Raw genomic sequence first — 13,025 nt, 5'->3', positions numbered from 1 at the left:
TGGTATATTTTGGATTGAGTTTGTGTATTTTGACTTTGGAGCAGGTAATCATTGTGTGTTCAGTAGGGCCCAGAAGGAGGTGTGGGAGGAAGAGCAGATGATGGGGTAGGAGGTTCTGGGATATCTGAGTGAGGTAAGGTAGTGGAGTGAGGATCATGGACAGGTAGTGGAGGGGAGATAACAGTGGGTGTAGGTTGAATTGGGAGGGGGGGGGGTGAGTTGACTTAGAGAGTGGAGGTACTTGAAGGTTCTTAGGTTGTTTATAAGGAAAGGAATGTTCATCAAAGATAGCATGATGAGAAATGTAAGTGCGACAAGTCGGAGGGTGATAGCACTTATACGCTCGATGTAGGGATAGTATATGGAGCCAAACACACGCAAGGAACGATAGTCGGGATAAGTCCTATAAAGTTTGAAAATAGGTGATTGCAAATCAAGAGTGGTAGTGGGAAGCCGATTAATTAAAAAAGGTAGCTGGAGCAAATGCTTCAACCTGAAAAACGTTTCAGAGCACCACCATGGAAAAACATTGTCATACCAAGTTCACGAATGGTACGATGACGATATTCGACAGTGTCATTCTGTTAAGGGGCATGGGGACTGGAGAATTGGTGAATAATACCTTGTTGTTATAAATGAGAAGCAAACTGAGTGTTGGCAAATTTACCACCCCCATCAATTTGGAAAATTTTTATTTTTTTATTGAATTGAGGTTCAACATATTTTTCAAAAAGTAAAAAGGCAGAGAAAAATCAATTTTTTCTCGGTGGGAATAAACCACATGTATTTAGAAAATGCATCAACCAAACATGCATAATAATGAAATTTCCCAGCAAAAATAATAGGGGCAGGGCACCATTCACAATAAACCTTATCAAAGACAACATGAGTTAAACTAGAAGAGGTTAAAAAAGAAAGTTTGCTCAGTTTGCCTAATTGACAATTTTCACAAATAGAATGAGTTTTATCAGAACTAGTAATTTGAATAAGTCATTTGGATTTGAGAATTCTCCTGACTTAGGATGTCCCAAATATTGGTGCCACACTTCTTCAGAGATAGTCTGGAAATGAATGGAGAAGTGAGTTTCGTAAGGGGATGATAAGGTGTAAAAATAACCCTTTTGTCGTTCGGTCATCAGGATGCGTTGGGTCTCCCATTCCTTAACAACAAAACCAACACCATAAAATTCATAATTATCGGGATAATCATGAACAAGTTGTTCAATAGATCAAATATTTTTTGCTAAGGCCAGTACTAAAAGCACATATTGCAATTTAATTCTAATAGTACCATTATTTATAGAAGTGCCACCAACATGTGTAATAGCATGAGAGCTACCGTCGCCTATAATTATAACATCAGTACCAAAATAGCGATGAAGATTTTTTAATATACCTAGATTACCTGTCATATGGGCATATGCTCAAGTGTCTGTAATCAATTCATTATCATGAGAAAAAAAATTTAGTGTCGGAGCAGCTCGTGCTTAAGGAATATCATTAGATTGGTAAGAGTGATTAAATCTGTTCCAGGACTTAAGGGCAACGTGACCATTTTTGCCATAGATTTGACATATATCTACACTAGGGGGTGGGGGATCAAGGGCTTTATTTGGGTTGGACTTGTCAATGGGCTCACGAGGAGTGGAAGAGGGCCCTGTGTTGTTTTCTCTGGCCGAGTGACTCGCAGGGTGAAACCCTTGATCTCGAGAGGAGAAGTTGCCACTACGGTGGTCCTTGGAGGCTAGCGCATTATTCCACTGTCCATAGAATTCAAATGAAGAGTTAGAAATAGAATCATGGAGGGAGGTTCGAGTTTCAAACCCATGGAGAAGAGGAATGAGCTCGACGTAGGACAGCATGGGAGGCTTGAGCATCAACATAGTGAAGGTTTGTATTAGGCACCAAGGCTATACAACAACTAAAACACATTCATCTTATCTTGCATGGGGTGTCCAGTTGAAGCCAAGCTATCACACAATTTCTTAAACATTTGTAGGTGATCTACAAGTAGAGGTGTGGGTTCCTTCCTTAGGTAAGTTAGTTGTTGGGTTAGATGAGACTCTCATTCCTAGATTTGTGTGCGTACACCGCCTTGAGTGTAGCCAACACTTGGTGGACCGAGTCTAGCCAACGAGGAAACCAAGGGCCTATTCTGAGAGAGTGTAAATAATCCACCCTATAGCAATCAGTCGAATTTGTGCTATTGGAGAAAAGCTAGGGTGGGTTATGATTTACTAGAACCAAAGGCTCTGTCGATAAGGATGTCAAACTCTGGGGGTGTCGAAGTCTCAATTAGGAGATGTTCCACTAGGTTTTGGCTCTTAGTTAAGGCCAATATTCGTTCATGCCAGAGTGGGTAGTTGCTGTTGTTCAGACATAAGATAAAAAAGTCACCCAATTTTAAAGCTATGGTGGCCATGGGAGGAAGACTCTCTTCACTCACACGAATTTTAGATTTTTGCTCATCCCTAGTAAAAAACAATACATTTTGATCTGGAAGACAAAACGAAATGACATCGTTCTCATTCAAAAGAGGCTTGATATTTTTGCCCCATTGCACCATCTAATATTTAAGGATATCAATTTTTTACACAAGCCAACACATGAACATGAAGTAGATGGGATAGAATCAAGCTTAATTTGATCATGATCCATCCGACACAAAAGTAAATTGATCAGGTTAAGAATTATGTCATTTTCGAGTCGATTCATAAGAGTTATTCCACCTAATATCACTAATTAATTACCATTGTTTATTATAAAGTTATGAAAATCTGTATACTTAAAAATGCGAATTTCCCAAATGTAAGTATAAAATAATGAGTTATATAACACTTTAATCCACCATTCTAATTATTAGTACGAGTATTTATTAAAAAACCTAGAGATTTTTCATTTAATAGTTGATAAATAGAATGGTGTCTTCATAATTGATAATTTTGGAAAATTTCCAATTATGTAAAACTTAGGAATTATCCATTTAAATATGTTTGGGAATAATTCATTTGATAATTTATATTGGAAAATATCTTCATCAATAATTAACCAATCATTATAAAAATACACTAATTATTGATAGGATTCATAACTTTTTTAATTTTCATAAAAAACTAAAACCATACCATCTTGCTTATACATCCATATATATCTTACAATGATACATACGTTTTTAAATTCTATTCAAATATTTTAACACAAATTATTTGATTACTATTATAAACAGAATAATCAATGCTCCAAAAAACCTAAACCAACCTTAACCTTTTTCATCCAACAGTTTTAAACATGATTCTACCTAAAATGATTGGAAATCATGAAAGAATATTAATGTTAAGAGTGGCTCTACAGCCGCACATAGGATTCTGACAGTATTTTTATTTTTATTTTTTTTTATGGAATTTTTAGACTTGATTTGGATATACAAAAATATCTCATCTTATTTAATTATTATAATTTTTTTAAACTTTCACACAAAATATAATAAATAATTCAACTTTTTTACATTCTAAAATAAAAATTATATTCTAACAATATTTTATTCAACTTTTAACAAAATGTCTTATCTCATCTAATCTAAAATGCATAACCAAACGAGACATTTTAATTTTTTTTTTAAATATTTACAACATCATTAAAAAATATTTATTTAATTATTGAAAAAGTAAAAACATTGTCCGAATCTCCATCCGATCTCCGAAGAGCAGCATTTCTCTAATGTTAATAAATAAGATATGATGACATGCGGCGTACCAGACCCTAAGGGTGTTCATCCGGGTTCCAACCCGGGAACTCGGGTATACCCGGCCCGGGACCCGGGTTTCAAACCTGGGCCGGAACCTGGACCGGGTTGATCCGGGTCAGACCCGGGCCGGAACCCGGGTAAATCCGAGTTTTTCGAAACTCGGATTCCAGATTCTGGGTTGAACCCGAATTTTTTTTTTACACAAAAAGCTTTTTTATTATTAATTAGACTTCAAATATTTTCATATTTTGTCTCCATTTAGAATTTTAAATCATATTCTCAATACAACATAAGCCTATAATATTTCATGAGCCTATAAACAATTAATTAAACTTTTTAACTAAATATATATAAAAATAAAAAAATCAATATTTATCATGTAAAATACATGCGACATACAAGATGTAATCAACTACATATTATATTGTTTGAACTAACCTCTGGCAGACCCAAACTTTGTCACAACTCAGAGGTTATGACAGGTCCTACTTTGGTTTGGTTGTATTTTAAGCCTCCTTCATTTTCACAATACATCAACTCTCTTCTCGTCTATAGGTTATAATTTTTTCAAATTTATACATAAAATAAAAAAAATTTAAAATAATAATAATATTAAAAAAATATATTCTAACAATATTTTATTCAATTTTTAATTTTTATCTCAACTCATCTTGTTTCATTTCATCTAATTATTACAATTTTTTTAAATTTTCACATAAAATAAAATAAACAATTTAATTTTTTCAAATCTCAAAATAAAAAAATATTAAAAAAATATATTCTAACAAAATATTTTATTAAACATTCAACTTTTATTTCAACTCATCTCATTTTATCTCATTTCATCTGTGAAAATAAACTAGATTTAACCTATTTGAATAGTGAGATAAAATGAGCTGACTTTAATTGAGTTTGAATGTTGAATTGAGTTGAGTTGAGATAATAAAATATTGTTAAAATATTATTATTTTTAGATTTAAAAAGGTTGAATTGTTTATTATATTTTGTGTTGGAATTTGAAAAAGTTATAATGATGAGTTGAGATGATTTTAGGTTCCAAACAAAGTTGAAAGTTAAAAATTGAATAAAATATTATTAAAATATTATTTTTTAATATTTTTATCGTTTTAAAATTTTAAAAAATTAAATTATTTATTATATTTTATATAAAAATTTAAGAAAATTATAATAAGTGATCGGCTGCAAGAAGATGAGATGAAACACTCGTGGGCGTGTCTCTACGATTACACGTGGCAAAGAGATGCGCGTGGACCAATGAACGCTTAGCAGTATGTCTTCCCTTCCCTGCTCTTTCTATTGGTACGTTTCACCCACTCGCTATTTAGGCATTATATTTCCACTTCTCCGAAATCTCTTTCGCTGATTGGTTGGTGCTGGCGAAAGTCTATCAGATTGGATCCTGGCTGCACGCCTCTTAACTTTACCAATTATTCGGAGTCGCCAGGATTCGTTGTTAAAAATCTATGGGGTATTCAGTGTGACAAACAAAGACGACGTCGCTTCGTAGTTCGGTCTGCAAAATAGTAAATAGTTGATCAGCGTGAATCTGAATCCTTCCTTCTGTCTCGCATCGCATCTTGTACAAGAAGAAGAATAATTTTCCAAAGGGTCAAATTGCAAACAGAGACTCGCGTAGATCCATTTCTCTGATCATCAATGGGTTTGTGGGATGCCTTTCTCAATTGGCTCCGAAGGTTAGCTCTAGCTCCCCCTCCCCTCTCTCCCTCTCGAAATCTCGATGTCCTTTTTCATCCCAAAAGTTACATTTTCATATTTTGTAGTATGAATATGAAGATTAGATCAGAGGTCGATGTTTCTTCGTTCGAATCCCTGATTTGTATTCTGTAATGTGTTCCGACTGCAGGTTTTTCCTTTCGCGTAATGATAGCAACATCTCATAGATGTCTTTCTGGTTTTCTTCGTTATTTCTTTTTTTGTCTCCAACTTCAAGAATCATAGTGGAAAATCATTCACTTATTCATATTGATTTTTTCCTATTTAACTTTCTAATGCTTTATTTGGTGATTGAGCACGAGCATTATTAAAACGAAATATGCTGAACCTGGGATTGTTGAATTATATTCAAATATTACTCTTGGGCTTTAGCTGCTCAGAAAATTATGTTTCCTAAATGACACAATGGATATTCGATGAAATATAAATGAAGCTATAGGTTTAGCGGTATTGTACATCGGCAGTAGTAGACCACGATATTCATATGATTAGCGACTGCGAGAATTTTCTGATTAGCTCGGTTACCAATCAATAAAGACAGTAATTGTTCATGCCTTCTGAACATCCTATACAATTATTAACATCTGTATCTTCCTTTTTTCTCTCCCATTTTTTTTTTTAAAAAAAAAAAAAACTCCAGAATCCAACACTCCAAAAGTGCACCTTCCATTGCTCACTAAATTACTCATATGGCTTGTGACCTAACCATCCCTGCAGGGATACGCATCCCATCCATGAACTCTAAGTTGCCCCAATCAACCCATACAACACCATCTTATATACCCACCACCCAAGGATATTCTTTTTTGCTGATTTTCCAAGTCATACATTAAAAAACCCTTATCCCCAAGTAACCACCACTTTAAAGATGTGCAAACACCTCACTTACGTATATGATAGTTAAACTCCTCCCAAACCACCCATAGGTAATCTTTGGAGCAAATAATTTTGCACATTGACCTTAAATAGAAATCTTTGTCTTGCAGAGCATTTGGCTGCCATTTGAATTTGGTAATATGTTATGACAAGAATATTTGGAATCTTAAAGTCTGCTATTAAATTTTTCTGAGTGACCTTGGTTGATCATTTGCTTAGAATGAGTGTCCTTACTCGATTGTAATGTGATTGCAGCCTCTTTTTCAAGCAGGAAATGGAGCTATCTTTGATAGGACTTCAGAATGCTGGAAAGACATCACTTGTAAATGTTGTCGCGGTACGTAATCATCATATTGAGCTTGTATTAGTATTACTACTTCTTGTATCTCGGGGTTTATTCACTGAAATCCTGATTGTTGGTGTTGCTTCTAGACTGGTGGATATAGTGAAGACATGATCCCTACGGTGAGTGGCCTTTTAAATGGAGTTGTGCCCTTTTTTAATTTTACGAGTGTAGGATATACTTTTGCCAAAAGCTTGTATTTCACTCTCTTTCAGTCAATGCTATTTCATTCTGTTACAGTTATTTTCTTGTTGGTGGTTAAATGTATCTACCGATGCTATTTGCAGGTAGGATTTAATATGAGGAAGGTGACAAAAGGAAATGTCACCATAAAGTTGTGGGATCTTGGAGGTCAACCAAGGTTCCGCAGTATGTGGGAGCGATATTGTCGTGCAGTTTCTGCTATTGTGTATGTACAAATTTTATTTCCATCTTAGTTGACTTGATGTGTTGAATAAGATAATATTTGGTTTCAAATGCATACCTTATTTATGTTTCTTCCTTTTATTATGGCCTTGTATTTATGTCTGGTTTGGATATCCATGGATGCTTTCTTGTGCAGTTTTCTATCAAATCTCATACTGATACATAAGATTTTCAATATCAGTAAATAATTTTAGATTTTCAAATGTTTTACACCTTGTTGATAGGGATGACAATATGTGACACGACCCGTGAACCCAACATGAAACTAGCGGGTTTGGGTTTGATATAAATGGGTTCGGGTCAAAACGATTGACCAATTAAGAAACGATTAATAAACGGGTCAACCCGCTTAACTCGAAATTAACCCACAATCACCTGTTTCAATTTTATTTCAAAATCACTTATAAAAAAAAAATTTATTTCAAAATTACAATTTTATTTTTGTTGGGTTGTAATAATGATATTTTTTGACATGCTTATGTTTTTATTGTTGAGATTGTAATTCTGGACTTATGCTCATATTTGTTATTGTTGGATTTGTAAATTGATTTTATTGTAAGTTAAAATCTAAAGAATACTGATATTTTTTTGTTAGTAAGTAGTCTTATTATTATTTTTTTAGATATTGTGACTACTAATAAATATAGATTTAAGCTTTTATATTAATTACATCAAATGGGTTATGTATTGACTCATTTCGAATTAATTATTAAACGGGTCAAAACGGGTGACACAACACGACCCATTATTTAAATGAGTCATGTTAGGATTTGAAAGTCTGACCTGTTTAGCTTAACGGGTCGTATTCGGGTTGAGCTATATAGTCGAATGTCTATGATTTAACATGACCTGTACACAACCCGCAAACATGAATTGCCAACCCTACTTGTTGATATTCAAGTCTTTGTTTTATATAACGTGAAAATACCATATTAGAGAATCCATAGGGGTTGGCTCAAGTGGTAAAGACCTTGGTCTTGGTGGTATGCTCCTTTTAGGTCTTAAGTCCGAATCTTCTTGGGTGCAAACAATTTCTAGGGGCTATTGGATTGGGGGATTTTCTCCTTGAATTACTTGAGGTGCACTTGGGGAAAACATCTTGCCTAAGGCTTGTGCACCTTTGGGATTAGTCGAGACGCTGTTCTCAGACACTCGGTGCCAAACAAAAAAGAAAGAAAATACCATATTAGAGTCTCAGAGGTAGTCTCCACATTAAATGCTTGTGATAATTTGGAGCTTAGCTTTATTAGACCTATTTCTCTTGGTAGCAATATGCAATAATAGATATTATGGAAGCTCAGAGTAATGTATAATTTTGAAACTAAAGTGGTATGATGAAAACCTTATTAAGGGGACTTAATACATACAACCATGCATGCTTGCATATGTAGAGTTATACATGCACGCTTCCATTTATCTTGGGTAGTCTAGATTTGAGAAATTTTGGAGATTCTAAAAGTTCTAACTGAAATAGATATTAGTATAGAACATTTAAATATAAGAAATTATGTCTTCTATGTTATTGTTGAGTGGAGGGGATAAAATATCCCAAGCCCATAAAGGGTTTCCAAGCCCAGCCCAATATGAGGGGATTCATCAGGAAGGAAGAAAGAGAGAAGGAAGGAGGGGACAAAGAGCTAAGGAAGGAAAAATGGTGTCAGGAGGAAAAGTAGAGATGTGACGTAAGGAAGTGGAGATGTGACGTAAAACAAGGGAGGAGTAGAGGATAAAGGAGGGTTTTTCTAGATGACTTTGGGGGGGATTTCTTCGACTTCAACTTCTTCAACCTCACGAGAGGGACTCCAGCGACGGGATCTCCACTAGAAGCTAGAGCTTATATCTCCATTATACAGCGAGGAGGAGAGACCATGAGAGACTGTAAAATACGCATATTATAGTGGATTTGCCCTCTAAATGACCCATGGACGTAGGTCCAGTGCCGAACCACGCAAATCTGTGTGTCCCCGTCTCTTATTTCCCTGCATTTATTTACTACTCACCGCCATGTTTGTATGCACAGATGCCGTATAGCCACACCAGACCATTGCCAGGGGCTCCACACTACACCGATCGAGGCCCGAATAGTCTTAACGAGCCGGGAATGATTCTTTCTCCCCTTCCGGCCTGTTGCGCTATTTTTAGGCATTAACATTGAGCTGTTAAGTTTTTCATAGTTTAATGAATGTGCACTTCTATTTCAATGCGCGTATGTATGAATAGATGCATTTATATATTTTTTTTCTAAGCCAAAAAATAAAAAAAAAAAGACGAAGAAGAAGAAGAGCAAGCGTGTGCATTTGATTTGTCAAATTATAACCTTTTGTTTTTCTCGTTTCGGCTATGTATCAAATTGATATGAGATGTTGTTACTGATTGAAATGCTTGGATTGTCTCCATCAAAGCTATGTTTATTGAAACTGATGAGAAATTGAGTCATTGTGTGATTCTCAATACAGTGCTGAAAGCTAGTGGTCACCCAAATTCCTTGGAGTTGAGCTCTTGCCTTTTTGGAAGGAGAACTTTCCATGAATTACCTTGGTTTCACAAATTGTTGTTGTATTGTTGTCTTCACCAGTCTGTGTTAGTATAGGATTGATAGTCCCGTGATAAGCAAAGTGTCTATCCAATTAATTCTTTAAGCATGAGATGGGATGGGTGCAATTACATGGAAGACACAAGAAACTTTAGAAAATTCTGAGGTTTAACAGTATTGTTTGGCAGTCTGAGCTATAGAAATCCAGATATTCCGTTTGGTTTGCTTGTCATTCTATTCTTCCACCAACAGATGTTGGCTATAATGCCTTGTGTTATTTAGTAAAGTTGCATTTGAGACTTTGCTTGTGTAATCTAAAATTTACCACCAGGAAAATGTTTATTGATCATTAATCATGTTTTTTAATAAATCTCTGGTCAAATAAGTACTTTTATTGCCTTTTTGATCGAATAAGTAATAGACCAGTAGTGTTAGTTCTTAATTTTGTTATGACTCAAAAGTTTACAAGTTGCTACAACCTGATTGTTTCTGCAGCTATGTTGTTGATGCTGCTGATCCAGACAACGTGAGTATCTCAAGAAGCGAGCTGCATGATTTGCTGAGCAAATCCTCACTTAGTGGTATCCCGTTGCTAGTGCTGGGAAACAAGATTGACAAGCCGGGAGCTCTGTCTAAGCAGGCTTTGACTGATCAAATGTAAGACATTTACTTTGTGATGGGAACTTTCTCAAGCAATATTCCAAGATGAGCCACTTTTGGGGTTAATGTTGAGATGATACAATTTCCATATATTAGTTTTCGCTAAAGAATGAGGACGAACATATAGTTTCATTACTAAAAATTGCATTGTGCTTTGCAGGGATCTCAAGTCAATTACTGATAGAGAAGTTTGTTGCTTCATGATCTCGTGCAAGAACTCGACAAACATTGATTCAGTAATTGATTGGCTTGTAAAGCATTCCAAATCGAAGAGCTGAGGTGGTTTTTTCTTTCTTTTTGGGTTTATTTTGGGGTTCTGTGTCATAATTTCTCTTTGGTGGTGGGTTTGTCTTTGATTGCTGATTGTTTTATTGCGGTATTTTCCACTGAGATGTGTAATCTACTATATATTTATTACATTTAGGCCAGCGTCCTGCCGAGTGAATCACGTACTGCATTGATTTCGCAGAAGGGAAGACGATAGGACAAGTTGTGACTGATAAACTAGAAGGGTGTGGGTGTAACATCTCTTCATAAATTCCATGCCCCGCGTTCCCTTTGAGCTATTATTAATCAATTTTAAATTTTTTACAGAAAGAATACCTTCTACAAAGAAAAGAGGCCGGGTTTAGAAAAGCAACGCTCACACTCACACTAAAACATGAGACCTAAATGTTTTTGCGGCAAAGGTTTTTCTCCTGAAAATGAGTTTGAGAAATAAAAGAATTTCATTAATCGATGCAGGGATGAGAATATATGGATCCAACCATTTGATACGTTCGGCTTGCATCTAGTTTGAAGTGGATATCTTTAATCTTCTTGCAGCCAATCGGTACTCACGAGCGAATCCCATTTGGATTCAAGCGTACATCATACTTATTTTGAGTTCCCTTGCGTATTAAACAAAAAGGGAAAAAACTTACTAAAAGATCAGTTCATACAAACAAGTCGGGAAGGGCAAACACCCAAACATAAGATTACATTGGATAACGCAAATCAAACCATTTCGGAGGTTTTCACATACGAATACTTTGATTACGTTTGGATAATGAGGTATTTTCAAGTATTATGTGAATAGTAGTAAAAAAAAAAAAATATTGAATAATAGTGAATAATAATAAAAAGTAAAAATAAAATAATTAATAATAGTGAAGTATTCTAGGAATACTCTATCACTATTTATTATTTTATTATTATTTTATTATTTATTTTTTATTATTATTTAATATTTTATTATTATTTTTTTAATATTTTTTTTATTATTATTCATAAAATATCTCATCATCTAAACGCAATTTTAATAAACCCAGCACATTGCTTCATCGGTCTCAACGGTTATTTAAACGGTGGGTAAGGAACATTTTGAGCATAAAAAAGGGGCATAGATGGTGCCGATGACACAAGTGGCAATATTGGCAAGCGCAAAGGAGCGAGCTGTTAGCAGCTTAGGGTCCGGTGTCTGGGCCTAGTTGAGGGGCTCATGTTATGTAATCTTTTTAGCATTTTAGCTTGTGTTCATAGATGGGCTAGGAGTGTGTCCTTGGGCCATAGAGCTATAGTGCTTTTGTTAGTTGGCCCATGGCCCTTTACGCTTCGGCTAGTTTCTATTTTCATGTAGTATATAGACTGCAGGTGGTAGTCTGTGGGGGATCATCTTGTACCTGGAAATCTCTTAGACTTGTTTGGTACTTTCATTTGGAGGAATTGCGGACCTCGAATACCCCAAAGCATATGAATCCCGTAGCATTTCGATCATCTTCTTCTCTGTTCATAGTTTTCTCTATTTTCCATTGTCATTCTGATTCGGTATATACAACCTGTGAGGTTCATAACATGAGCTAACACTGCATATTTGGCTGTAACGAAGGCTATCACCATAGCCAACATGGAAAAAATGGAGAAATAGTATTGAGTCCTGAATAGCCTAGTGAGCGAGCCTGTGCTTCCTCCATACAGTGGCGTAAGTAAGTGGATAAGAATCGCAAAACTGGAGAGCATCAAAGTAGTGTAGGTAACTGTTGCTCACTACAAGAAATTTAGCTTTTTTTCACTGAGTTTTTTTTTCAAGACTTGCTATAGTGGAAAATACTTAATTGATGACACAAAAACTGTCAAAAAAAAAAAAACAAGCCTTTTGCAGCGAGATCATGTCCAGCGAGCAAAACTTTGTGGGAAAATAACTTTTTACGACGACAAAAACGCCAGAATCACTTATTAGATTTTGCGGCGATGATGCACTCCAGCCCTGCTTTCTTTCTTCTCCAGGCCGATACTCTCTCTCCTTTCTCTCGACTTTTTGGTGCCTGTTCCTAAGCCAAGCTCGTTGCCATTCCGTCGCCACTGAAGGAAGTCGGTGAGTCTCTCAATCGTCCATCTCTCTTTCTCTCTCTTCTTCTGTCTCTCTCCGTATCTCTCACTCTTGATTTTTCCCTAACTCTCTCTCTTAGTTTTGTCGCTGTGTGTGTCTAGGGGAGAACATTTTCAAACTTCTTGATTTTGGGCGCTGATGTTCAGCAACATGCTTTATCCTCTATTCATGATTTTGTGGTGGATCTGTGTAGCTTTAAATGGTAGAACTTACTATTAGACTGATGGTTTATTAAACTTCTTGGGAGTTCATCAGGTGCTGGGGATCTGTTTCTCATTTAGGTTTTGCGATTTTTGGTTAGTTTTTTTGTATCCTCTCT

At 35.5% G+C, this 13,025-nt stretch overlaps 1 protein-coding gene across 2 annotated transcripts; it reads left to right on the top strand.

Annotated features, from left to right (window-relative positions):
* The first annotated feature begins 5,257 nt into the window (after positions 1 to 5,257).
* Positions 5,258 to 10,905, top strand: LOC108988554 (ADP-ribosylation factor-like protein 8a). 2 transcript variants are annotated; one of them, XM_035683215.1, is made up of 6 exons: positions 5,258 to 5,460; positions 6,648 to 6,713; positions 6,809 to 6,841; positions 7,007 to 7,128; positions 10,174 to 10,335; positions 10,499 to 10,905. In XM_035683215.1, the coding sequence occupies exons 2-6, from the start codon at positions 6,651 to 6,653 to the stop codon at positions 10,614 to 10,616; spliced, it is 498 nt and encodes a 165-aa protein (XP_035539108.1). In that variant the 5' UTR covers positions 5,258 to 5,460; positions 6,648 to 6,650; the 3' UTR covers positions 10,617 to 10,905. The 2 variants fall into 2 exon arrangements, with proteins under 2 accessions (XP_035539108.1, XP_018817391.1); XM_018961846.2 differs by having other exon boundaries at positions 5,259 to 5,460; positions 6,632 to 6,713.
* Positions 10,906 to 13,025: the final 2,120 nt, after the last annotated feature.

The sequence above is a fragment of the Juglans regia genome, chromosome 12 (genome assembly GCF_001411555.2).
Source record: "Juglans regia cultivar Chandler chromosome 12, Walnut 2.0, whole genome shotgun sequence".
Classification (NCBI taxonomy): domain Eukaryota; kingdom Viridiplantae; phylum Streptophyta; class Magnoliopsida; order Fagales; family Juglandaceae; genus Juglans; species Juglans regia.
The sequence above is the reverse complement of the archived record's forward strand: the minus strand, read 5'-3'. Positions and strand labels throughout refer to the sequence as shown.

Bases quoted from the DNA above. Each gene is read 5' to 3' on its own strand.
- LOC108988554 (XM_018961846.2), top strand. From the start codon at position 5,423: ATGGGTTTGTGGGATGCCTTTCTCAATTGGCTCCGAAG. The intron at 6,842-7,006 runs GTGAGTGGCCTT...TGCTATTTGCAG, and splicing joins GTGAAGACATGATCCCTACG to GTAGGATTTAATATGAGGAA. The intron at 10,336-10,498 runs GTAAGACATTTA...TGTGCTTTGCAG, and splicing joins CAGGCTTTGACTGATCAAAT to GGATCTCAAGTCAATTACTG.